The sequence below is a fragment of the Halichoeres trimaculatus genome, unplaced genomic scaffold (assembly GCF_033239565.1).
Source record: "Halichoeres trimaculatus isolate MK-OKI-2021-1 unplaced genomic scaffold, fHalTri1.1 fHalTri1_scaffold_9, whole genome shotgun sequence".
Lineage (NCBI taxonomy): Eukaryota > Metazoa > Chordata > Actinopteri > Labriformes > Labridae > Halichoeres > Halichoeres trimaculatus.
This window is the reverse complement of record NW_027437188.1, coordinates 30,091,107-30,118,919: the sequence shown is the minus strand read 5'-3', so window position 1 is coordinate 30,118,919 and position 27,813 is coordinate 30,091,107. Positions and strand designations below refer to the sequence as shown.

The 27,813-nt window shown below is 40.3% G+C and overlaps 1 protein-coding gene across 1 annotated transcript; it reads left to right on the top strand.

Annotated features, from left to right (window-relative positions):
• The first annotated feature begins 215 nt into the window (after nt 1-215).
• On the top strand, nt 216-27,612 carry cog6 (component of oligomeric golgi complex 6). Its single transcript, XM_074680145.1, has 19 exons — nt 216-425; nt 854-997; nt 1,293-1,364; nt 1,544-1,602; nt 9,648-9,759; nt 10,202-10,284; nt 10,536-10,606; nt 11,900-11,993; nt 13,068-13,196; nt 15,446-15,537; nt 15,882-15,946; nt 16,056-16,147; nt 18,570-18,687; nt 19,506-19,637; nt 19,726-19,893; nt 20,983-21,090; nt 22,434-22,487; nt 22,562-22,641; nt 25,293-27,612. The coding sequence occupies exons 1-19, from the start codon at nt 291-293 to the stop codon at nt 25,438-25,440; spliced, it is 1,956 nt and encodes a 651-aa protein (XP_074536246.1). The 5' UTR covers nt 216-290; the 3' UTR covers nt 25,441-27,612.
• The last annotated feature ends 201 nt before the right edge of the window (nt 27,613-27,813 follow it).

Here is a 27,813-nt window from a genome sequence, read left to right as displayed (position 1 = left end):
TATGACCCTGAAACTATTATCTTGTAGCGGGATATCGGTAATTGAATTCATTAGAATATTTATATGTACAAGATACAAGACGTCTAAATTAATGAAAAGTTTTATTCGTCTAAAACCTAACCAATATTATTATTATCATCAAGTTTGGTTATGTCTTTTTTTTATCTAAATAACAGTGTATTTGAATAACTGTGCAGCGGAACATTCTATCAGTTACGTATGTCTTACCGACCGGACGTTAATTCCGGATGGACCAAAACATCCACTTAAGTTGACGTGGAGGCACAACCATGGCAGACACTAAGGTGGAAATGTCTTCTGACAACTCCACCGTGATACAGAACCCGAATGCTCCTTCCCAACCGAACAACCCGCTGTCGAGGAAACTCAACAAAATCCTGGAGACGAGGCTCGACAATGACAAGGTGAGTTCAGATCCTTAGCTTCTCACATGCTAGCTAACAGGAGCTAGCTCCGTCTTAACCGTGCAGGGTGCTCCTGTTAGGAGGTGTTTATTATCAATTTCACCCCCAGCTTGCGTCAAAGGAAAGCGGCAAAGCGCGATTTGAAAGCTTTTGGTATGTGAAGGCTACATTTGTACGCTGCTGCAGTTTCCAATGTGTACACTGTTAGTGATCGTTACGCGTTTAATGTTCCCTCTGAGAAAAAAACAGGGGTCCAAACTTTATCTAAAAGTGAGAAAAATCTTCTTATTTTCCTAAGCCCCCCATGTGGTCCACGTCTCAACTCTATTGAACTAGTTTGCCTGCAAGCGGAACAGATTCTCAGGGATACAAAACTTGGCACAGCACCCCGACTGGCTTTCAATGTAATTTCCATTCTGTGCTTTCAGGAGATGCTGGAGGCTCTGAAGGCACTTTCGGTATTCTTCACTGAAAACAGTTTGCGCACCAGGAGAAATCTTCGAGGAGACATCGAGAGAAGAAGCCTGGGGATCAATGAGGAGTTTGCACGAATATTTAAGGAAGTAAAAGAGGTAGAAAGAAAGTTTTGTATTCAACTCAGCAGCACTCAAGTGTTACCTAATGTTCTGCCTGGGCAGGGATTGACTAAATGTCTAGGCTTGGTATTTTGGATTAAACTAATTGATTATTTTATGCACCAGGGGATACCATTTGTGCAATGTAAGTTAAAGGAGTGATGTGGAGTTTTAAATACAAGGACTGTGTTGGGTTGAACCTTTAACCTGTAATTCACGCAGTGCACACAGTAATTACATGCAAATAGTGGTGCATCAGAGCTGTTGTAACTGTGACGTAACCCTCTTACAGGAGCTTGAAAGTGTTCATGAAGATGTCCAAGCCATGAGCACATGCTGTGAAGAAATGACGAATAGATTAAAGGTACAGTTTTCTGATCCTTTCCAATCAATTTTTCACATATATATTCCCCAAAATTAAACTATCTATAACAACAATAGAGAGAAATAAAATCACATGGACTTGATATTAGTTTGGTATTTGTGGTATTCTTACAATGTTTTAGTTTTATGTATTAAAATGTGGTTACTTTTCTTCAACAGGCTGCAAAAGAGCAAACTCAAGACCTCATTGTAAAAACCAACAAGCTGCAGGGAGAAAAGTGAGTAGATCCTGAAGGGGCATTTTATATGTTTATGTGTGTTTGAAGTGAGATGCGCATCTTCTGTGTCTTATCTATCAATGCACCATACACATATTTTTTTTAAAACAAGGCAGGCATCACATTCTTATCCTCTTGCTTCTTTAAGGGATTGCTTTATTTGGCTGTTTGCAGATCTTCACAGACATTTCTAAACACTCATAAATTTTAACCAAAGGCTTTAGATTTTCTTTTGCCTTCATTGCTTCAGATGTTAAGTTCACAGAGCTACCAGAACAGTATGCTTCGAAAAACCAAAAGTTAAATCAACCATCTGGAGACCTATAGATAACAGATTATTTGAAAATTGTAGTTGTAAGTCTGCTACTTCTGTAGAAGTGGATTAGTTTTTTTTGTTTTTATTAAATTATAATGTGGAAGCCTATTTCATATATCAAAGAAATACATTTGGCCTGAATCTTTTACTTTGCTGTCAGACTTTCCTCATTAAATGATTTATTTCATTTTTTTCCTGAACAGTATTGCAAGAAATCCTAAAACATTTAGAAGTGATCAAAACAAAAACAGAATCTTAAATATGAGGCCTTGTTTGTTCCTGCTGTAATGGATTGCTGTGATGAAGATTTGAACTAATGGTTTTTAGTTTTGGATATAAATGAGAGATTTGATTTTTGCATTGCAAGCATATACTGGTCATCCATTGGTAATAAAACAAAGTCACAGGAAAGTTAAATGAGACAATATTATGAGGCTCCGGGCCCAGACTTATGTGTCAGAATAAAGAATGTGGAGGAGATGGTTTAGATAGGATGAAGACTTTGTTCTAAATTAACTGCGGAAAGTTCAAAGAAATCTCATATCGTCTTTTCAACACTTATCTTTTCTGAGGCTAAAAGTCATTTTGGAAACCCATCACATACGTCCCTGATAGGCATCTTCATCAGTCCGGAGCCAGACGCCATCATTTTCTCTTTTTAGTGTCTCGTTTCAACAGAGAAATTACCTCTTTTACCGTTCAGGCCAGTTTCCAGACTAAAATCACTTCAATCAAAATAACACAGCGGGGATAAGGTGGTTACAGCCGGTCATAAGCTTTTACAGCTCACGTTATTTGGAAAGCGAGCCCCCGGCTAATGCTCTAACTCTTGTGTCATTTCTCAGCTGTCAATTACAGCAGCTTAGATCAAACCAGACTTAACATTTAAAATGATTCACTGATATTATAAATTATTTGCACATGTAAAAGTGTGGCCTGCCAAGTTGGACTCTTCTGGTCTGTGAAATGCAGCCCGTCTTTGGTGTCAGAAGTTTGAGAGATTTGATGCAGGGCAAGAAGAGCTGGCATGCACATCTTATTTCTGATGAGGAGGAATAAATGATTCATGAGGCCAATGAATATTTCTCCTGCAGTTGACTATTTGCATAAGGAGGGCAGCGATCATCATAAATGGAGCCTCATTTGTTTTATTCGTCATGTCCTGTGATGTTTGGTCTTCAGATAAACATCAAAGTGTTTCCTGTTTACCCTGCCATGCTCCCTGAGCTCATTGAAGCAGACTATTACGACTGGAGAGGAGCCCATCAGTGTGTTCACACATATGAGTGTGTGCATTGAGATTCGCTGACAACACGTATTAAGAGCCATCAAATATGCAGATTGAATATATACAGCTCCCCATGACATCGGGTGGGGAGCAGTCAGTTAGTTTCTTTACCCAGCTGCATCTCTTTGAATACTAATAGATTTTTGTTGAAAACCTGCCAATAAAATAATTTTGATGTCGTAAATTTATGAGTTTTGGCCTTCAGAGTGTTGACAGAGACGTGAAAATAAAACACCTGCTCCTCTTCATGGATAGCTTGGGGCTCATTAGCATTTTGTGGCGGCTCTGACCCTGGTGCTCAGTGACCTTGTGATGTGACACAGACACAGAGGCAGGGGCAACTTTAACGTAGATTTCTGGCAATAGACAGCTCTCACTGCTGTGATGGGCCGCTGCAATTCCGTGCTCCGCTGGCACAGCTTCAGCTCCTCCTTGACGACAAGGTGACAAAGGAGGGGAGGGAGCGAGGATGGAAATAACGGAGATAAAACTAAGAATGTGAGAGCAGTGAAGGCACCTATGGGGATAAAGGCAAGAAGTGAAAATGGTCGGACAGCGAATTGATTTAAGTCATATCACCTTCCGTGCAGGTCTTGTCGGAGGTAATGGTCAGAGGTTTTACATGAGTGCTGCTCTGAGTGGCTCCCCGCGTTCTCTGTGTCTTTGCATAGTGGTTCCACTGGGACCTGCTGTCTGTCTGCATGACATTTTCATTCGCAGAACCACAATGACCCCACAGGCAGATGGGATATTGACTGCACGCTGGGCTTTGACCTTGTCTTTAGCTATTTGGTCTCAGAAGAGCTGCCAGAAGAAGTGTGCATTCAAGCTGTCCTCCTTCAGCCACCCGCCACTCGGCCCACTGCTCCTGTCTTTTCAGGTCACAGAGTACTCTGCAATCTGGAGCCAGGATCTTTTTTTATGATTCCCTTGTTGACATGTATTATAGCAGTCCTACAACTGCTGCATAGCCCAACATATTGTGCTTATAGGGCAGCTCTGCGGAGAGAGCTCAGTCTTTCAAAGCTCTCTGTGTGTATTTACACACAGAGCAGGTCTGTCCTGGACTGTTTGCTATCTTATCTGCCACTGTCACTGTGTCATTTGCCAGCTCTAATGAATCGAAAGAAAAAGCAGGTTGCTTACAGCGTGTAAAAGGAGAGCCATTGAGTCTGTGTTTGTCTGCTGCCTTTCAGACGTGCTGCTCTTTGTTTGGGGCCTGTTCTGTTCAAAGAGGCTGTCAGCAGAGGCAGTAAATTAGTGTTGTGTGTTGTTCCGTAATGAAACGTAATGCCACCCACCTGCCCTGCCCTGAGTGATCTTTGCCTCAGTGTGACATGTTATCTGCTGAACAAGTTGAGACGTCTCACAGACGGATGTTTCAATAGTCGGTGTGACAGCACAGCTACCTGAAGGGCTCTGACTGTTAGTTTCACTCTATTAGAGCTGTGAAGTTGCATGACAAAGGATAATGTTGTCAAATTTAAGAAATACAACTGGGATTCATCTGCATTGGGCTCAGGCAGATACTCATTTTTTTACAGGAACTCCTGTAGCACATCACAACTGATTAGCCTTGAGTTTTACGTGCAATATTTAACCTGAAATAAAGCAAATTACTTCACAATGATTCCTGTTTAGGTCATTTAAGAGCTCCCAAGCCCCCAAGAGAACAATCAGGGAACGCTTAGCGTGTAAATGGCAACCTGTGTAAAATGACACTTGAGCTTTATTAAGGCTCTGCTGGCTGTTAATGAGGCCCTGGCTGTGAGTCTGCCTTTGTGTTGTCTGATGACCGGCTGTGACCGTGCTCTGTGATCACTGGTGCGTGGCTAACCAACAGCTTTGTGAATGCCAAATTTCCGTGCAGGCTTTTGAAACAGCCCCTAATAGTTTTTAATGGACCATCGACTCACACGGTTCTCAACTCCTGCATGGGAGAGAATATTTGCTCGTTTCAGAATGATCAGCGGTCCCCATTCACATTAAGAAACGACAAATTGACTTTCTTTTTATTGACTTTTTTTCAGTCTAATAACAGCTCTTAAATTTGGCAAATGTAATTTACATATTTAACTCGGTATAAATAAACTTTACTTTCTCAGCTCTGTGACACACCTCACAGGTGTGATTGATAATTTCACTGTTTCAGTTTGACGGAGCTGTTAATGAGACGGTTTCTCTGTTATATTGCCTGAAGGGTAAATATACCGCAGGTCTCAGCCCAACTCCTCCTACTGTATAATTAGGAAAAAATGCTATTAAGTGGGAAAGTGGGCGTGGATGTGTGAAGCAGAGGTTGCTTCGTGACATTGATTAGAAGGTGTTTTCTTGTTTAAAATTCATGAAGTAAATCAGTCTTTACTGACAGAGTGTTTGTCAGCTTTGGCCTGGGGAGTTCAGAGTTGATTTAAAACAGTTGACACATTTTTAGTCACAGGTTTTTTACAACCTGGTGAAAAACTGCAATATTAAATCAAACAGTGTCCAATCACTGTAAATAATTCAAATAATTTACTACATTCAGATAATTTCTAACACAAAAATCTATTGCTCTGCTGAAAAGCTAGTGCAAACGCAAATGAAGGGAGGAATCTAAATACACACACACACACTTTTCGTTGTGTAATGTTGTGTAAACTGGATGTAATTTAACGTTGCCGTCATTGGCTCTTCTTCAACAACATCTTGGAGTTATTTCCTCTGAACCTCCGGCCCGGTGCCTCCACACGCTCGTCTGCAGTGTGGCGTTGCCATCCACTCCAGTATGTTGTCTCTCTCTGGTATTTGGTAATTGCAGTCTGGAGAAAAATGTGTCATGTCCTGACAGCGCTGTAGAAAACGATCCTGCTGCTCCGCTGTTCCCTCGCCAGCCGTTGCTCTGCTGCTACAGCTCCCACAATCCCCCTCTCCTCGCCTTGTACAGGCGTGTGCAGCCTGTCTGTTGCTGTGATTTACATCCTGGTGGAACAGGTCTGTCACTCGTGGACTGAAAATGAGAGATTGGGGGCAGGGCTTATCTCAGAGGTGAATTTTCAGGAAAGTTTGACGCGTGAGAGTTTTTCACAGCTGATGCTGCAAAGTTTCACGGTTTCCTAGAAAGAAACACTTCAAATTAAAAGACTGAACAGTTGCTGCTTTGAATTTATGATCAGGTTCTTCTGGCTGCATGCAGTGTGTTATGTAAATGCTACTGGAGTGCAGTCCAGCCACATCAGAACTGATATGATAGGAAAGATTTAGGAGAAACTTTTGGACTTCAAACTTTTACATCATTAAGTTATGAATCATACAGCAGCAAAATGGATTTATCTCATGAACATAGTGAATACTTGTGAATAAAGAGGTTTTCAAAGCCATGTTTGGAAACAAAGTTAGCAATCCCCTTTCTGTGTCTTTGCCCCGTCTTTAATACACTTACCAGACACTTTATTAGGCACACCTGTCCAACTGCTTTTTAATGCAAATTTATAATCAGCCAATCACATGATAGCAACTCCATGCATTTATGCATGTAGACATGGTTAAAATGATCTGCTGCAGTTCAGACCAAGCGTCAGAATGGGGAAGAAAGGTGATTTAAGAGACTTTGAACATGGCATGGTTGTTGGTGCCAGACGGGCTGGTCTGATCTACTGGGATTTTCACGCACAACCATCTCTAGGGTTTACAGAGAATGGTTCGAAAAGATAAAATATCCAGTGAGTGTCAGTTCTGTGGGCCAAAATGTCTTGTTGATGCCAGAGGTCAGAGGAGAATGGACAGACTGGTTCCAGCTGATAGAAAGGCAACAGTAACTCAAATAACCACTGGTTACAACCGTGGTCTGCAGAAGAGCATCTCTGAACACTCAACATGTCCAACCTTGAGGCAGATGGGCTACAGCAGCAGAAGACCACACCGGGTGACCCTCCTGTCAGCTAAGAACAGGAAACTGAGGCTACAATTCACACAGCAACACCAAAACTGGACAATAGAAGATTGGAAAAACGTTGCCTGGTCTGATGAGTCTGGATTTCTGCTCCACATTCGAATGGTAGGGTCAGAATTTGGCGTCAACAACATGAAAGCATGGATCCATCCTGCCTTGTATCAGCGGTTCAGGCTGCTACTGGTGGTGTGATGGTGTGGGGGATATTTTCTTGGCTCACTTTGGGCCCCTTAGTACCAACTGAGCATGGTTTAAAGTCCACAGCCTACCTGAGTATTGTTGCTGACCATGTCCATCCCTTTATGAGCACAGTGTACCCATCTTCTGATGGCTACTTCCAGCAGGATAACACTCCATGTCATAAAGCTGGAATCATCTCAGACTGGTTTCTTCAACATGACAATGAGTTCCCTGTAATCAAATGGCCTCCACAGTCCCCAGATCTCAATCCAACAGAGCACCTTTGGGATGTGGTGGAACGGGAGATTCTCATCATGGATGTTCAGCCGACAAATCTGCAGCAACTGCGCCATGCTATCATGTCAATATGGACCAAACTCTCTGAGGAATGTTCCCAGTACCTTGTTGAATCTATGCCACAAAAGATTAAGACAGTTCTGAAGGCAAAAGGGGGTCCAACCTGGTACTAGCAAGGTGTACCTAATAAAGTGGCCGGTGAGTGTATGTGGGTTTGTTTCAGACTGTTTGTCCACTTAAACATGAATAATAACTTATTTCACTGAAAGTAGTTCTGTGTTTGCACCACAGTTTCTCTCAGTGAAATGGATGACGGAGTGAGACTTTGAGTGATCTTGCTGCTTGAATTAGCATTTTTCAGATGATATTCCTTTCTTAAGACAGCCATAGCCTCTTTAACTACCAGAGTTTGATTTTTTTTAACTAGTTGTCATCATTAGTGCTCATGTGTTTTTTGATGCCAGGCGTGTTAACTTAGATCAATTCTTAATTTATACAAAACTTTGTATAATTAATGACCGTATTATCATAGCTTGTTATTTTCTACATATCAGTGTAATTGTGCTGGGGTATCAGCTGCCTCATCTGCCTCTTGTTTTAATTAGTTATCTCCCTGAGGAGTAGTGTGTTTTCTCTCCTCTGTCAAACTTCTCTTCTCTGTAATTTGTGTCTTTTTTACACATTTATAATGTGAGCAATCACAGGTATCTACTCATACACACAACATGTATAATTTTTGTCACACCACCCTAAATCTGCCAACAGTACTCAGTGACAGACTGACAGTGTGAAAGCATGATTTTCAAAAGGCTCTTTGTAAGGAGAGGAAAGACTGCTGCGCTCCTGTGGGATGAAACATCGTTCAAAAACCTACCTGTGAATTAAATTCAAGCCGGGGATTGCACCAAGCTGTGCTTAGTTGTGTGTTGCAACAAAATCTGGACACATAAAGTGAAAAAAACGCCCCGAGCTCCTTCCTGTGTGAGCCTGAGAAATACTAAATCATACAGTCCTCTAACAGATTTACAACCGTTTACTTTCAGCTGGCTGGGCTCGGTTAACAGCGTGTGAGAGACAATGGTCAGATAAATGTTGGGTCTGTGTCCTTCACACAAACAAGCGTGTGATTTACTGACCCCGCCTTGTCTCCTCACACAGACAGAGGGAATATAGACGAGGTGGTTTAGATGGAAACATGGGACAGAAGGAGAACTCGCTCTTGTTTTGCTATCCCGTAACAGAGTTCTCTGTTTGACCTGGGTGGTTACCATGGACACTATTGTGTGGAGACACTAATAGTAAGAGTGATAGTGATCAGTCTGCTGTTATTGAGAGACAAAAACCTGGCAGTCTCCGGTCCTGTATTCTTCTCCTGTTATATATTCCCTCGCTGCTGCACATGATATCTTCACTCCGTGTCACACCCTGCTGTCTCACTCCTGGTCCTCTCAACGCAAAGTTTGTGTCTGTGTGTGTGGAGTATGACTGCCATCTGCTGGAAAACATCATGTGTTACAGCTTGTTGACAACTCCAAAAAAAATTGAATACACAAGAGGGAGTATAAAACATTTTCTCCATGCTGACAGGTCTTTTTATTTTATGACAAGAAAACAAAAGCAGAGTGACAGAACACAGAGATAAAACTTGATAACAGAAGACAAGAGAAGAATCTGCACAGATTAAAAAAACCTCAGGGGGCCTTGAGGAGAGACAAAACAAAGACACAACTGAACCAAACAGAAACTCAAACAGGAGAAAGCCAAAACATTTCTCAAAGTGTGCTTTTGCTGAAACAATGGAAAGCACAGGACCTGCAACTTCAGCTTGAAAAATGAATGATTAAAAGATTTTCAGGCATGAAAGTTTCAAAAACAGTTTTGCTAAAGATTTGAAATTCAGAATGAATGAAAAAATTGGATTGTATATGTTAGGAAACAACCTTAGGTGGAAAAATGTTTAATGGAATACATTTTAATCAAATCTATTTTTGTTTTTTCTGAAGTAAATCATAATTTTTCCATCTCCTCCTCAGTCATCGTCTGGAGGTGAGAGCTCAGGTCGCTCAGGCTTTCCTCACTAAGTTCCAGCTGTCTGCTGAAGAGATGGCCATACTGCGTGGAGCTCGAGATGCAGCCATTACCGAGGTAATCTCTGCTCTGATGCCTGCTAATGAACTAAATCACATCAAGGGTCCTCCATTCTACATCTGAAATCAATGTCTTGATGATCTGTAGCTTTATTATCACTTTGAGGCTCCATTATTTAAGCACTCTAGTTAAAGGGCGATCCATCTTCCCACTCTGCCAACAGGCTGCCAAAATATCTGATGAGCTGGTATTTAAAAGTCTACTGGATTAAATTTTAATGAGTTTTGCAGGAATTTCTCCTTTTGCTTTGCTCTGCCTGTTCTTAACTCAACATTAATTAGCAAACAGAAAATGCTTATACGTCATCTGATCATTTCAGATGCTTTCAGTAACCGTCATCTTTAGAGGGTTTAATTTTTAAAACACATTCATTCACTTCTGGAAATCTGCAAACCACTTCGCTTCATATATATTCATTTATGCATTGTTCATTTCCCAGGATTTCTTCAAAGCTCTCGGCCGAGTGAAGCACATCCACGAGGATGTGAAAATCCTTCTGCGAACCAACCAGCAAACAGCAGGGTACGATGCTCGTCTCACTCTGTGGTTTGACTCTCTGCTGCGCTCCTGCAGTCAGAATAAAACAACATGACAGTCTTTTTGAGGGGATCTGGTTTTTGTTGTTAAAGTCATGCTGTTTATTTTTACCATGAATGGTGGAGGAAACATAAAACTCCTCCAGGTGTGGTATTTATGTCACTGTAAGGGATCTGACGCTATACTGCAGGTTATGGGTATTGAACGTGTGGTCTTGGTTTGCGTGCCTGTTCCAGGTTGGAGATCATGGAGCAGATGGCTGTGTTACAGGAGACATCGTATGAGCAGCTTTACCGCTGGGCTCAGAGTGAGTACAGTACACTCACTTAATACCATGAGCGCCTTTGACCTTTATTGTTCGGGGCCTCCAAACTGAACTTGTACTCATTTGTTATGTTGCTAATTCAGACCATGAAGAAAGTGCATGAGAAATGACTGAGTGTCTTGTTTTGTCAGGAAAGAATCGTGCTGTCAGATAATTTTCTTCCTTATTTCGTTTGTTTTGTATTGTTTTCTAAACTGAATTTCAAATGGCTCCTTCGACTGAGAGAAATGGCGTGTACTGGCCACATTAGCTGACACATGTGATTTATAATCTTCGACTGAGTTTTGCCAAAAAATGCCAGAAACTCTAACTTCCCTCAGCTTCGCCATGTGTTTTGCCATAGAAATGAAATGAAACCGTTCAGATCACAGAGACCTCACTGGTGTAATTATACAATCCAGAAAGATTAAACATGGACTCAGTCATGAGTTCTTTTGCTTAGATACTAATTTGCTGTGGCTAAGATAATCTAATGGATTCCGCTAAAGTAAAGACCTGCAGCCTTTGAGAATTGGTGTCATGTGATGAAAGTTGCCTTTCTTACCATTTTCCCCAAAACTCTTTTTTTTCTGTTAGTTGTTTGGTCATTGTTTTTTATTGACAGAGGCAAAAGCAACCTTGCTTGGCAGAAAATACAAATGAAAAGACTCTTACCTTTGGGGTAACCATAAATCAAAGGGGTGTAATTACCTTGACCAAGGAGGTTATGTTTTTGGAGAGAGTTTGTTTGTCTGTGAACAGCATAACTCAAAACGTCACAAACGGATCTTGATGAAATTTTCAGGAAATGTCAAAAATGGGATAGGGAAGCGGTGATTAAATTTTGGAGGTGATCCAGATCACTGTCTGGATCCAGGATCTTTTTGAAGGATTCTTTATCATTGTGAGATAGGGCCGTTTTCACCACATGTGTATATAACTCCACGATAAATGGTCAGATTGCTTTACAAAACAATACAAGACAAGGTCACCATAATTCCTGACAGACGTAAAAGTATGATCCAGATCCTGGCAAGATTCTGGGTACTGAGATCCAGAATATAAAATATGGACTGGGTCATCATTATTTTCAACACTGTCAGGTAACAAATTATCGTACAAACCTGCAACTAACACCACCAAAGGGAGTATAGCATTAAAGTAGGACTAGTGCTTTTCCAGTTATGGCATAGTTTCTAGAGCAACTGTCTTGAGTTTCTTGCCATTTTTCTGCATCTTTTAGAAAATAAAATAACAAGATACAAATGTTTTCCTGTCGTCTTTCTGTCTACACAGATGAGTGTCGAGGACTGACCCAAGAGACCTGCGACATCAGCCCTGTTTTGACTCAAGCCATGGAAGCCCTGCAGGATCGACCTGTCCTTTACAAGTAACATACAAAAGCACCAAGTTATAACTTCACTTTAAGCATAGTCCCATTTTTTTTCCTCTGGTCAGTGCATATGTAATTGTTTTCTTTCGTCTTTCTTTCGATGTCATTGAGAGTGAGTTGCCCTCTGCAGTGCTGGGTGTTTTTGAACCCCATTTTGTGCTTGACTCTGCCAAATAGCTGCAGTTGCTGCACCCCACTGACACAAAAGTCACCTTCAGAGCCTTGAAATTCAGAACTGAGAGACACATTGGGGAAAAAGATTACTTTAAAAAACTAATTTCGAGGAGACTCCGGAGACTGCATGATGCATCCGACCAATTACGCTTTTTTTTTTTTTTTGAGCTCCACACAAATGCACAATGGCTCATCAAAATGTAAACAATGCAGTCAGTATGTGAATAAGACAATGTCGTTTGGCTCTCTTTCATAAGATCAGCAAGTGCAAAAGCCATGTAACCCTTTTGTAAATCAAGCCGTGTCTTGTCTGAAACATGATCATGTGATTTAATACTTCTAATGGAGACATTACACTAAGAATGGTTTAATTGAGTAAATGTCCATATTTGGCAAATAATACAAATACTTCAGGACAGGAAAGCACATAAGCTTCCACAGGACTGAAGACTGTACCAGACTTTCTGAAGCTGACTGGGGATGAAGTTTTGTCGTGAAGACAAAATAAAGCCAAAAAAGAAGTTTCTCACGTTGCCCTCATGTGTTTTCCTCGTCCTTCTGCCTGTCACTATCCTCTCCTGCACCTGTCTCAGTGCCCACAAAAAGTCCAAGGCCACACACTGGCTGGGGATGTTGAGGCTGAGAGAGTGGAGAGCAGCGTTCCCGGAATCTTAATTCAGAATTATCTTGTGTTTAGTCTGTCACTGAGGCCGCCACGCCAAGTAATCAAAACAACCTCGGAGCCTTTCCTCTTGGAAGAGCTGCCTGCATTGTTGATGTGTGTCAGTGACTGACCTCTGACAAACAGTCTGCACAAAAACACGGACGCTGCCAACCTTTCACATGAAGTTGAAGTGTTGAGTGTTTCTTTTTTTTTTCCTGTTCCTTGTTTGTCAGGTACACATTGGACGAGTTTGGGACTGCACGCAGGTGTGCTGTGGTACGAGGCTTTATTGACGCTCTCACTCGGGGTGGGCCTGGAGGAACGCCCCGTCCCATAGAGATGCATTCACACGACCCTATGAGGTAAAAAACACTTCTGTGTGCTTCAGTTAAGGGAGTTTTTCCATCCCAAGGATAGATTTCCAAGAAAAAAATGTTTACCAGACACAATTATTGTATTTGTAAGATTTAGGTTGAAGAAGCTATGGACTAAAAAGTAACTGTATCTCAATGATGATATTTTAATACTTTTTCTGTGTTGAAAATTCAAATGTGCAAGAATTTAACTGTTTTGGGCTTGTCCCCAATCCAGGTGTAATAAACCAATAAAAGTGCTAAATTCATTTAAATCTTCCCTTTACAGTTCCCCATAAAAAATTAAAAAGACATTTTTCAAATTCATATAGTTTATATTTGTTCAATTTGCAATTAATTTAAAGTTAAATTTTGCTGACCCTTATACTTTCGTCTTTACCATCACACTCAACATTTTACAGACTAATTAAGTTTTTACAAAAAATTACTGACATTGTTGCATGCTAATTAGATGCTCCAGAGGATCATCTAAGACGTGATGCAGAAGCTTTATTTTTTGATGCCCACATATGTGAGTAATGCAATCTTTTATAAACCCTGATATGAGAGTATGTTTATTAGGTGTCATTACCAAACAAGCAACTTTTTTAACATTTTAACTGATAAGTAGAAAATTTCACTTTTTTACAATCATTTCAGTTCAGATTTTTTTAATTGGAATTTTATTCTTTGTTTAATGCTTCTCCTTTTATTATCCTATTTTCGCTGATTTTACTATGCACCTGATGTTACACTTTCTCATTTTACCATATTATTTATCCAACTTTTTTGATATAAAGTTATATTATTTAATTAATTTATTTTATTTTATTTCATGTATTTACACATTTACTTATTTATCCTCTATTATTTTCAAGTATTGTTTTATTTATTTATTTATTTATTTATTTATTTATTTATAACAATTTTATAACATTTTAATTCCAAGATGGTGTGTCCTCAGTCCTCTTATTCTGTTTTCTGTCAGAATTTCCTTTTTACATCTTTGTGTGTCAGAGTAAGTGAGTGTGTATATTAAAAGTGGTTTGGGGGAGGGGGAATTGCAGGGGTGTTTTGTTTTCAGTTCCTTCAATTATGCAATTTATGCTTTTTATTTCACTTCTTATTTCATTTTATTTATTTTTCTCCATGTAAAGCACTTTGTATTACAAAGTCCTGTATAAAAAGTGCTATACGAACACAGTTTGATTGATTGATATATTTTGTGTACATTGTATGCTAGCTAGCCTATTAGCTAAGCAAGTCTAGAACTTAACCAACATTTTCTGCAAAAAAATGAAATTTGTCATTACCATCAAACAGGTGACAAGCCCAAAACAGTGAAAATCTTGCACATTTGAATTTTCAACACACAGAAAAAGTATTAAAATATCAACATTGAGACACAGTGACTTTCTTTTCACGGCTTCTTCAACCTAACCCTTTATGTTATTAGTGTTACTGTGAGGAACCATACATCAAGTTTTGTTCTGAGGGGCAGTCTTCTGCTCAACATCAAACCACAGCGACAGTTTTTCATCATGTCATAATGATTAGCTCTGAATGTATTCTTAGATATAAAATAAAACTCCAAAATAGTCATTGGCAGTTTCGCGGTAATAAAAGGAAGAGAAAGCAGTTCCTTTTTCATTTTATGGTTTATTGGAAATGTAATTGTAAATGTCATTATTTCTAAACAATAAATCCATTTAAATTACTCCTAAACTCTTTCCCTGAATTGGTTCTTAGATGTTGTAATCCAATTTAAAGGGGGTGTTAAATGTCCATTTTGTTAAGTATTGTCTGAGTGTGTCTGTGTTTCCTGTGCAGCGCATCCTCTCCTCTCTTCCTCCTGTGCCCAGGAGCTAAATGGGAGATTTTCTCAGAAAACCCGACATGTGTGGAACACAGAATCACCTCCACTTTATAGGAGGCATCAACGCTTCTGAGAACATCAAGTTCTTTTTCACCTCCTCTGTGTCCTCTCACTTATTCACAGGCTCACAAAAACACACACACTCATGCACACACTATTCATACGTACATGCACACAACAATTCAGGTTTAACCTCCCTGTTTTCCACTGTTATGTAACACCAAGAGCTGTGTGTGTGTGTGTTTGTGTGTTTGTGTGAGGTGAGTGAAACACGATGACCCACGCCTGGACCTGGCTGTGGATGCTGTGTGGTGTGATTAGCCCTCGGTTTGGCCCCTCTGTGACGTGCTGATTAACACAAATGGTTATGTCGCTCTTTCAGGTATGTTGGGGACATGTTGGCCTGGTTGCATCAAGCCACGGCTTCTGAGAAAGAACATCTGGAAGCTCTGCTCAAACAAGTCACTCTGCAAGGTCTGATGATCCTTTGGTTTGAGACTCAGTGAACAGATCTCCATCATCTTTGATGTGTGCTACATATTAAACGAAAAAATCTCCTCTTTCATCTTCACATCAAAAGAAACTTTTGACTTTCCTGAAACTTAGCTAGCAGGTTGATCAATGAGATTAGAGCTTTTGGCAACAGGAAGTGTGTGAACAAATCAAATTATTGTACATTAAGTTTAGTTTCTATTTTAACTCAGATCTTTGGATTGAAATAACTCAGTCAGAGGACACAGTCAGCTTCAGGATAATGTATGGATGATTTTCTTTGTACTTACTGCACACATTTTTTGTTTCTATATGTGTCTCAATAGGTGTGGAGGAGAACATGCAGGAAGTGGTTGGACACATCACTGAGGGCGTCTGCCGGCCACTGAAAGTGAGAAGAATCATTCATTTTCAAATCTTACAGACGCTGTCCTGCTCTGTTGGATGGATACAGTTTTCTGTCACATCCTGCTTATGTCCTCACTTTGTGTTTCTCTCAGGTTCGGATAGAGCAGGTGATTGTGGCTGAGCCTGGTGCCGTGCTGCTTTACAAGCTCTCCAACCTGCTCAAGTTTTATCACCACACCATCAGGTATTTATTTCATTCAGGAGTTACTGTAGTTTTAAATGAAACATGATTCAAATATATATAATCATTTAATTACATTAGAAAACTGTGGGCAGTAATGTTTCATCAAATACAAATCACTTTCATAACTTGCTTTTGTTTTATACTGAAAGAAAAAGATAATTGTAATTTTTATTGTGAAGTTTTTTTTTCCGATACCACGATTGAAAATATCTTCCTTTGATATCTTTGATGCCAACACCCTGATCCAATGCCATTATTTATTAACCCTGAAAAGTAATCAGTTGGTGTTTGAAAACTAATCACGTGACTGGAACAAAAACAGCTTTTAATATTAACAGAGAGTGCACTATTGGGTAAAGCCAGCAAAATACCTGTAGCCAGTTTTACCACCACTTAAATGTACATTTCCTTTAATGGGAGTATCAGCCAAAACTCCAGTGTTAATGGTAAAACATCAAAAATGTTAAAAATCCCAAAATGTAAAAGACCTTGCACATGATAACAAAGAATGCATTAACGTTGCTGTTCTCTTGTTGTGGAGAGCAATAATGCCACACACCACACCACATGCTCACTTCTTTTCCATTCACCATCTACCAGAGTCTCGGTCTGAAAACTGGAAACTTCCTAAACCCTGAAAACCCCTCACAGTCAAATGTGACTCAGGATTGTGAGAAAGAGCAGACAACAGAATAGTTGCCCGCTGAGTAGTTACTTGGTACATATTCAATTTCTGTTCCCCTCCTTTCCTTGTTAGTTTGACTGTGGTATGCATTAGACACACTGTATAAAAAGCACATACTGTACAATTAATGGATGTAGCCTACCCAGCGTCACCCGTCTGTTTCTGAAACAAATTTTTGAAACAAATTGGCTGTCGCGGCCATATTAGAGGTGGCCTTCATCATTTGTTGTGTTTCCCTGTTATTTCAGATAGATTTCAGAGTAAATCCACAGAGTGTGTGTGCTCTGCTGTCTTCAGGGTCCCCATCAAGCGCAGCATATCTGATCATAGATATTAAACGTTAAACATTTATGATTTCAAATTGGTGTGGCCCTGACTGAAGAAAGCAAAATCACTCTTTACTTACAGTGATGGCCAAAATGATTACTTAACAGGTCGATCTTTTTTTGCCCCGTCATGAAACATGGTGATGGTAGCTCCGAGCCAGAGATAATCACAAGTCTTTTTTTGCAAGTCCAACTCAAGTCTCAAGTCTTTGGTCATGAGTCTAAGTCAAGTCTCAAGTCTCTAAGAAATAAGCCAAATGAACTTTTGTCATCTGCTTTCATCCAGTCTACGAAGAATACTACACTGCTATATCTACAAAAACCTTTCAAGGCATTTAATGTATTATTACCACTCCTATCTATTAGCATACAGCATCAGTATTGATTGATTGTTGAATGATCCTATTCGGGTGAATTTTCAGGTGCCTGATAAAATTTGGTGGTGGATCCAGCATCTTTGATTTGGATACTGCAGACTTTGCAGTCAGCTCTCCTTTTGTTGGTGCCATCCTGTTTAAAGTTTTTATAGCCAAATGTAATGACGAACGGTACAGCAGCAGCTGCAGGTCTGCCGCTGGTCACCATTGTCGTAATCCAATGTATAAGTGATACAACTTGATGTTGTGAGGTACATACCTGATGCGTAAATTGGTTATCATGGTTACCATGCAAAAAACAAGAAGGAATCACATTAAGCTCGTCAGAGTTTCCTCAATCTTGATTCACCAAAATAGAAAACGTAATGATTGTTCCTGAGTCCTAAAACATGAGTCAGAGTTGAGTCTGAATTCTTTTGAACACGAGTCCAAGTCAAGTCTAAAGCCTGTGTGTGTGTGTGTGTGTGTGTGTGTGTGTGTGTCTTAAGTGCGACTTGAGTTAGAGTCACAAAGTCAACTCCCCATCTCAGCTCTGAGCACAACAAATATCATATGAACTTTAAACTTTAATATGTGGTTTTTCCACTTTTTATAGCAGTTACAGCAGCACGTCTCTGGCGTAGTGTCGTTATATTTCCTGAGAACTTCAACGCCAATGTTAAACCATGTTTCTGCAACTCAAGATAAAGTCTTTCCTTGGAATGTTCTATCCACTTTATTTTACAACTCGTCCAAATTTGCTGGATGAAGTTGAGGTCTTGGACTAAAAGAGGGGCAGTCCATCATTTCCAATTTTCCCTTTTATCAGGAAAATTGATATCTTGACAGCCAATTCAACAAAAACAGCTAAAACCTCTTAAACAAGCCAAGAGTTCTAACAGTTTTGGCCACCCCTGTACGTCACATCGCAAGAAAATCTGAAAGATAAAACCCAGAACTATCAGAGAGTTAAGGCTGTTTTTGAAGAGAGGAACCGGCACACTTGTCTCCCCCTGCTCAAATTGAGTAACCCGACTGTTTGATCTTTTTTTTAGCTCTATCATTGGAACAAGTGTGGCCTCGCTGCTCATCACAATGGAGGAAATGCATGTCCTCAGCAAAAAGATGTTCTTCAACAGCCTGAGCCTTCATGCAAGCAGACTCATGGACAAGGTGAGGCCAATCTTATTTCGTCTTTTGGGCTTGAGAGAAAGTGGCTGATAGGAAATCATTACATAACCCTAGAGGAAGAGGAGAAGAAAAAACATTATGATTTTTAAATGGAGACTGTCTGCAATGTTCTTTCACAAAATGGCTCAAATGATAGTGCAGGAGTTCAGTTTTGTGGAGACACATTGTGTATTTAGGCTCTGTGTCTAGACCCTCAAAGACAACAAGGCTATTTCTGAATCACTTGAGCTCGTAAACAGCTCGGGCCTTCTGGCTGCAGCGTCTAAAAGGCGCTAGCTGCCAAAAAGCACCAGACCTGTTACCTTTCGGTTTAATTGGCATCCAAATATACCTCAGCACGGGCAGGAGCTCTTTCACATGACATGCTGGCTGTGCCCTGATCAATAGCAGTTACAAGAATTATCCCTATTGCTCGGAGTTAATCACATTGGAGGCCCTCAGGGTTTTGATGTCAATTCCAGCTAATGCCAGGAACACAGCCTTCTCATAATTTGCTCTATTAGGTGAGCAAGGGTGGCCAGCCACACTTCTGTGTTGTGTATCCAGAGGCCACTGAAATCACACTCTCTTCATTAAAACACCTCTTTTGACTCTGATCAAGCCGAAGCTCAGAGAAGCAGCAGGATCCTGTTCTGCATGCGGTGTGTCATGCTGCTCATTAGGGATGTTAAACACTTTTATGATGTCATGAGGACAGCTTGTCACAGACTCCACACTAAACCGAACCCTACGAGAATTACTTAGATGCTCAGTGCTATCTACTAAACCTGTCTATCATCTGGCCCTGTTTATGTGTGCAGGTGGAGCTGCCACCTGCAGACCTGGGACCCACAGCGTCTCTCACTCAGACCCTCTCCCTCCTCAGGGAGGTGCTGGCCTCACACGACTCGTCTGTAGTCCCACTGGATGCTCGCCAGGCTGACTTTGCTCAGGTTCATTCACAATTGTTGCAAACTTTATCAAAATCCTGATTTATGTTTTATACTTCAAAGTCTAATGTTGCTTTTTTCTGTCCCTCAGGTCCTCTCTTGCATCTTAGACCCCCTCCTTCAGCTGTGCACTGTGTCAGCCAGTAACCTGGGAACAGCTGACATGGCGACATACATGGTCAACTCGCTGTACGTCATGAAGACTACGCTAGCTCTCTTTGAGTTTACTGACAAGAGGCTAGAGATGCTCGAGTTCCAGGTCTGCTTTTATTTTGAAAATATCAACAAAATACTAAATCGAATAAATTGATGTCTCTAAGTTTTCACATTTAAAAACAATAATCCAATGATTAGTAATAACTAGTGCTGTCAGGGGATTAAGAAGATAATCCAATTAATTACAGGATTTGTAATTAATTAATCTAATTAATTATATTTTAATCTCATATCTGCTCAAGGCCCCCAAATAAAGAATTTGAATTCTAGGACATTACAAAATTGTACTGCATGACCACAATTTTGCAACGGTTAACTGCGTCTTTAGAAGTGAAAAATGTTTTTCAGCAGGGGGAGGCAGGGTCTAGTGGAGCTTAAAATCATGCTTGTAAACTACTGTGGGTGAGAGCGATGTGCTCTTTGGATGAGAGATCGGCATGGATATGAGGAGAAGATGTGAGATGACAGAGACAAAGCGAGATGCTGCAAGTCAGAAAAGTTCAGGCAGCTCACGCTCAAACTGAGGATGTGTCGGGGTAGTTCAGAGAGAAAGAGCGGCACGATCGTGAGAAAAGATGACAGAGATCATGGAGAGGATCAAAGGATGAAGAGAGCCCACTCTTCAGGTAGTTTTGGTGATTACAAAGTCAGAGGAAACAATTTTATTTGGGTCTTGAAAGATCGTTCAAGATGTGGTAGCGGTGGCAGCCCTAGTAATAACATCACACCATAGAGATGTCTGCATTAAGCAGATGGAATAGTTTACTTTTCGTGTTATTCATCCTTCATGCTCAGCTCACAGCCATCAGTGTGTATGTGTGCAGGTGCATTGTTCATTAAAAAAGGTCATTATTCCTGTTCCTCCCATTACAACCCTTAGAGTTAACGTCTTTTATTAAAAATATTTAATTTACTGTCTCACAGAAGGCTGTGCGTCATGTATTGTTGTTCCCGCTCAAATGCATTACCTATCCTCCTATTTTTAGCTCTTCTTTTGAAATTGAGCACCACAAGAGCTCCTGTGGAAGTTTCATTATCAATAGCATAGTGGTTCTCCATTAACCACAAGTACCACTGCTTTATAATGCGGGCTGGGGCTGGATTCTGAACCTCTCTTTGCAACATTTTCCAGATCGAGGCTCATCTTGACACTCTGATCAACGAGCAGGCTTCCTACGTGCTGACCAGAGCCGGGCTCAGTTACATCTACAGCTGTGTGCAGCAGCACACTGCCGAACAGGTGAGGCACTTTATTCCACGTGGACATGCAGTGAATTTTCTCTAAAACATCTCTCATGCTGGACACTCTAATGGCTCCCTTTAACAGTTTATAGGCCCTGGCTGTACCGTTTACTGTGCAATTCCTGTTTAGGCTCTACAAAGCTATTGCTATGGTTACCACATGACCGCTGTTGTTCTCAGGGCATAATAGCCTTTCAATCAGATTTTCAGATGAGAAAGGGACGGAGAGAAACAGATGTTATCATGTTCATTAAAGCATGTTAGCTTCTCCTGAAGTGTCCTGTGAGGCCGAGACAGCTGACGCTCCAGAGTTTTCCTTATGCCGTGTTTCTCACTTTGCCACTGGGCTGACCGAGACCCATAGTTGTGGTCTAGCATGTGAGTCCTGAATCCTTGGGTCATGTCAGGACACACCACACCCTTCTCCTTCTTCTTCTTCTGCAGCCCCACACAAAGCTCAATCAAGAACTTTCGTTTTCCTCCTCCACTACTTGGGTGGCCCTCGTGGCTTTTCTTTAAATATTCCGATGTTTGAAACGATGAGCTGTCCTCACTCAGATTTCAACATCTGAAAATAATCTCCACTGTCAATCTGAGAATTTCACTCATACTTTGAGTATGAGTTCAACGTTTCATCCATCAAAGTGTTTGTAACAGATCACAAACACAAGTCAGAAAGATAAAAGAGTGATTTAATCAGTGGTTAGTGTTAGCTGGTGAGAGTTTCGCTTCATGGTTTGTTAATGCACTCATATCTCCATAAAATCCCTCGAGGTACTGCACTCTAGCTCTGACCCTTGATCTTCCTTGTAAATGTTGCTTTTAATGTTGGCCATTTAGGCGTTTAAGCCTCACTTAATGTTGCCATTCGGGATAATCAGTGTCAGCTAATTGCCCGAAAGGTACCTGCTGTTGTGCTCACAGAGTTGGTCATGTGTTTACCCTGCCTTGTTAACGTAGAGTGAATTTCTGCTGTTTACATATCACGATGTCTCAGCGCTGCATATTCAAAAAAAATCTCTGTTAATTAGGGAAACTAAGCAGACAAAAGAGGATTAGTGTAAGATTTTGTTTTATAACAAAACTGTCATGACTTCCTCTTAAATCCAGAAGAGAGAAACTATCAGTTTTATAAGTTTAGGAGGGAACAGATAATGTCGCGTTGTCATCATTCTGCCTATCTGTTTTAACATTCTTGGAAACTTTTTCTACGACGTCTGCAGACCTGATTATTTAAAAGACCTCTTCCTCCTAATCTTTTATTTGGTTCTGACTTTGTTTCTGTTTAAACACTTTGACATTGGAACAGATTCAGAGCTGATGTTTATTTTTCCATCTCAGGGTCCTCTCTCCCTCCTCCCCAGCATGGACAGCTCTTCAGTAAAAGCAGCAATGGTGAGTGACACTGAGTGAGTTTGTGAACGACACTTTCACTCCATCACCTCATGTTGACTCTCTTGTGCACACAGGTCCAGTTTGACCGATACCTGTCGTCTCCTGACACTCTCGTGATGCCACAGCTCAACTTTCTGCTCAGTGCAGCCATCAAGTGAGTTCTTGTCCTTCCTGATTATGTTCAGAAAAAGGATCACATGAATGCATTTCTCAGGCTTCAAGTTAAATGTTTACTGCATTGCATGGTGTTTTAACCGGCTAAAGTGTATATTCAGAGAGATAAAAATAGAACAGGGCAGTGAGCTAATAACGTTCACCGCTCATTAGTTTCCACATGTAATGCAATCATTACTGCATTCCAAACAAACCACTCGAGCAAATGCACGGCCGGTTTGGATGCTAAATTGCCAAAGCCACCAACCATGGAGAGAGCATCAGCAGTTGCAGCAGCAGCAAAGCCTGTATTTGTCTTCAGATCAGAGAATGGACAAGCTTTTAGCTCAATACAGCTGCTCCATTGGAGGAGTTTTTCTATGAGTCACATTTACTGGGAAGTGCAGCAGGCTTGAGGAGCACTCTGTACCTCAGGTTAATGTTCTCTATTAATGGACATGGGAGAACTGATGGGCAGGACGCCATTAATTAGCTTCTGGTCCATTTCTCACTCACACTCACTCCCTGAAATCATTCCTCTCCTTTCTTTTTCTTTTTCGCTCCCGTTTTCTCTTGAGTCTGCTCCTCTCCTCGCCTGAATACACGAAAACATCCGCCACTGCACTCTGAAAACACCCCCGGAGCCCACAAATAATAGGAATTTACTTTTACGCTCTCCTCTTATCATGTTTTGTGTGTGCACTCTGTCCAGAGTAAGGTGCGGTGAGCTGCACTGAGGTTTTTTGTTCTCTGTGGACCAATTAGAAGTATGGATCTCAAGAGCCTGAGTGGGATACAACACAGGTGCTAACTCTGGGCTCCTGAGTGTCACTACAGCTTCTTTAGTCTTACTCTTCTAACAAGATAATGTTTTTATTTGCTTTAACAGGTGAAAAGGATATTTCTGTGATACAGGTGCATAAAAAACTCAAGTAGGAAGTGAAGCAAAATGTCTTGCAAACAAATGACACACGTAGATCCAGACATTCACTCTCTTCACTTCAAATTGCAAGCTAAGCAACCTTCAAAGTGGTTAACTTTAAAAGTAAAAAACAAAATAATCATTGCAAACGAAGTCAACTATTGTGATGTTTTGACTAGGTTGATCTGTGAAATATTTCTAAGCATGTCTCAGATACATGTTTGTGTGACAGAAATAGTCTGAAAAGAAAAGCAGCACACCCTCACTTTTAAAAACGTATAACTTACTATCGTTATCAGTCAGTCATTTTTAATAGTTTTCATTCAAGATATTTTGATTGACTTACAGCTGCAGGCTGATGCACCTCTGGCTTCATATCCGATTTCTGGGGGATGTTTTCATGGACAAAATGTGTCTTACTGCTTTGGTTGGACCAAAACTTAATTCAGTGTCTTCTATCCCTCTTGGAAGTACGTCAGAAACAACCTCCAGCAATCCTGAACCCGGTTATTTTCTCCACTTCTTTTCACACACTGTCCTATTTTTAAACGATGCATTAGCAAGTTCAAAAGGACATTTCTGGGTTTGTTATTTAAAGTTTACAAAAACTTCCTCACAGCAAATAGACCATTGTAAGAACCAGAGGAATTAAAGCACAAATCCACAGATAGACTCTGATTGTTCCATTCCAAAACAAAATGTAAAACACTATTTATTTATTTATTTTTTTAACTGTTTTTTTTTCTTTTTCTTTTTCTTTTTTTTTTTTTAAAAACATAGCTCCAACAGAGCCCTCTTCCCCTTGAATAAAGAAAAGAAAGGGGAACAAATAAAAACGATTGTAAAAAGGCAAACTGAAGCAAGTACAAAATTGAGATAAATAAAATGAAAAAGATAAATATATGCATGTACACATAAACATGTAGACATACATACTTACATACATAAGAGTAGTTAATAAACAGATTTTCTAGTTGTGTTTCCTCCTTCAACTGAGACATTGAAGGTTTTGTCCATAATTGATGGTCTGAATAGGCAGTTTTTCTTAATGGGCGCATAGATTGAGATATCTTCAGTGGAAAAATTCTTCTTAAGTGTGTCTGTATGTTAAAAGAGTGTTTTATAATCAGATTTGAAGAGTGCTTGAATGTAGGATGAGATAATGGGATTTTTGTAATGAGTAATGCACTTAGAGAAGTATAGACACAGGATTCATTTTCCAACTGTAGCCATTTAGGGGCTGTATTCCAATCTTTCTGGAAAAGTATATTCCTTATTTTAGCGGCCCAGTAATAGAACTGGGAGTTACAGAGGGACAAAATACTTGATTTTGATTCTTAACATCTGCATTCAGATGAAGAAATCTGGAAATGAAATTCATCACTGTGGTTGCAGAAATCTGGACAATGATTGGATTCATTTTCACTTTGTTTATTAAACTTAATGCTTGGGTGGTATTGGTGTGAAATGTATCCATAGATGGCAGTGTGCACCACTCATACTGCCACTCTTTGTTTTGGCACAGTTGGGGCACACAATGGTCACTGAAGAGAAGAAGTAATTAGGACAAATTCTTACTCATGGCTGACTTATTTCAGCTCTTTAGCAGTGACTAATTACAGCAGAGCTGATGACTGAGTCAGACTTCAAATATTAGAACTGTACAACACGTCCAACACTCTTTTTATTTTGTTTACAGAGAAATCTAAAGTGTGTGTCTGTTTGTGCAGGGAGCAGATTTTCCGTCAGTCCACTGAGCTGGTCTTCAGAGCCTATGGAGAGGTTTATGCGGCGCTCACCAGCCCTGCTAACAGCTACAAAGACCCAGAGAACCTGGTACCCAGATCCCCCCAGCAGGTTCAGGCCTTACTATCCTGAGATACTCAAATCCTGCCTGGTTGATCTGAAAGCCATGAGGTGAGCTTAAAAGAAGGATAGCCTGTAGGATATTTAAGGAGTTGTGTTATTTGTACAGCTTAATGACAGAAATGTATTTATATGAAGTCTGTAAGGTGGGGTTCTTTGTGGGAATTGTGGGATGTGAGTGGCTGACCTCAAAGAGAGACACTCCTGTGAGCCGGGGAAAGAACATTTGAAATATAAATATATGAATGTATATATATATGATTCACTTATTTTCACTGCTGCGAGCAGCCAGCTTGTTTTTCTCTGTGTTAAGGTCATATGTCTCTTTTCTACCTGTTATTTCATCATGTACTCTGTGTGGACTCTTTAACTGTGCTCAACAATGTCTTAAATCAAACATTTGAACCATACATAAACAATACAAAAAAAACACAATTTGAAGGCCTTATTTTTATGAAAAATTAGCCAAAATCCCAAGAAAGACCTCAAAGTCTTTAACACAAACCTTTTGTTTATTTTAATCTCAAGTGTTTTGAGTTGGACAGATAAAATGGAAAGTCTGTCTTACCATCTAATCCAATTTTTTTAAGCAAAATGTCTCCCCTGCTGACTAAGCGGTGCAAAAAAAAAGACCGTAATGAGGCAGGATTTAGTCATTTACTATAAATCCAACCTTCAAATGAGTCATTGTGCTGTTCTGGGAGGAGAATTTATTCACTGTTTGCAGAGTTTTAATCTCCACATTTACTTTGTATGTATCCTAAAAACTCATGATGTGATGATGCAGAAATGACTATGATCATTAGCTTTCAAAATAAAGGTATGCATTAAATGATGACATTAACAACCTAAAGCTTTCATTGATTGAGATCTGTCAAAGTGGAACCTTTCATAAAATAGATTCCTCCACAGAATTGATTCACTGCGTCGTCTTAAAACCACTCAGTAATATTGATCCCAATTTGATGGTGTTTTCATCCCTCTAAGAATCTGAGCTCCTGAAAATTGGAAAACGGTGACATTTCGTGCTGGTGATATCATATCTACGAGAACGTGACACCAGCCGGTCCCTGTAATCCCCAATATTGCGCCCGTGAAACAGTAAAGATAAGTGAATATTGATCGGCTCTGTTGTTTTAGTCTGTGGCCGGAGAGGCAGCATTTCGTTTCTGCTATCTGACATCAAGGTTTATGGCAGCAGGCCTGATCTTGGCAACACCACCAGTACTGAGTCCCAGGATTTCCCCAGCTCACCGGATGTTACTCAGATATCATTGGCCAGTACATCGAGTACTGGGAATAAATGGAATACCACAAGTCCAGCATCTGGACGCTCTCTTCAGTCCTTTAAATAGACTGGCTCTGTCGTCCAATTCTGCTTGGCTCGCTCAGATACAAGCTGGATTCTGGAGTGTTTTACTCAGCACTCTGGCAGAAGGTAAAAGCAGGATTATTAAATAACAACATATTGTTCGTGTGTAACAACACACAGCCCAGGCTCTCACTTCGCAGCTTCACATCAGCTCAGCACGTGAGAGCCTTTCCTGCCTGTGTCTGTATTAATGAGTGAGCAGATGTGAGAGGTGATGGAGTCATCACTTAGAGACAGGTAGTGGTGAGCGAGGTGGCAAACATTCAGCTCATCTTCCGCTCCATATGACAGCGGTCACCAAGCTTCTGTCTGCTGAAGCATAACACCAGCAGGAATCTGGGTTAAAGGATGAAAGCTGCAGTATTGAGTTTCCCTTTCTTGCTGCAGAAACAGGCGAATAACGTCAATCCAGAGCCTGAGTCTTATCTTGTGCCTCAGCTTCTGTAAGAATCTCACGTCTTACTGCAGGCTTACTCAACTGATGTTGCTCTTTCTTCAAGCTGATGCTTAGAAATGTCACGCGTAGCTTATTCACTTGGAAATGAGTCACCGGCTCCTCAAAGAACAAGCTTTTGACTGGTTGAACAAAAGGGACGAGGGGGTTCTGTCAAAACATGGTGACGATATTCAGACGTGTTGAAGTGAAGAGCGTTTCATGCAGTCGTAATGGAGGACGAATTCAGGAATGAGGCAGGAAGTGATACTCTTTATTTTACCTTTGACTCATTCTCACATCCTTTAAATCATGTAATAAAGATGTTCTTATGTCATTTTGTTCTTATTTAAATACAATAAAATATAATTCATACAGAGGGGTGATGTTCTTTATATTCACAGATGTGATATAAATTGGTTAATGACCAGGGATGGTTTTTGATAAGAATTAATTGATACCAATTGCTGTTATCGATTCCGCTGAGCGATCCAACAACATTTTTTAAATTAATGACTAAATAAATTTGAAATTGATCTCTGGTTCTGGATCTGGATCTGGATGTCCCTGGACCAAAGGT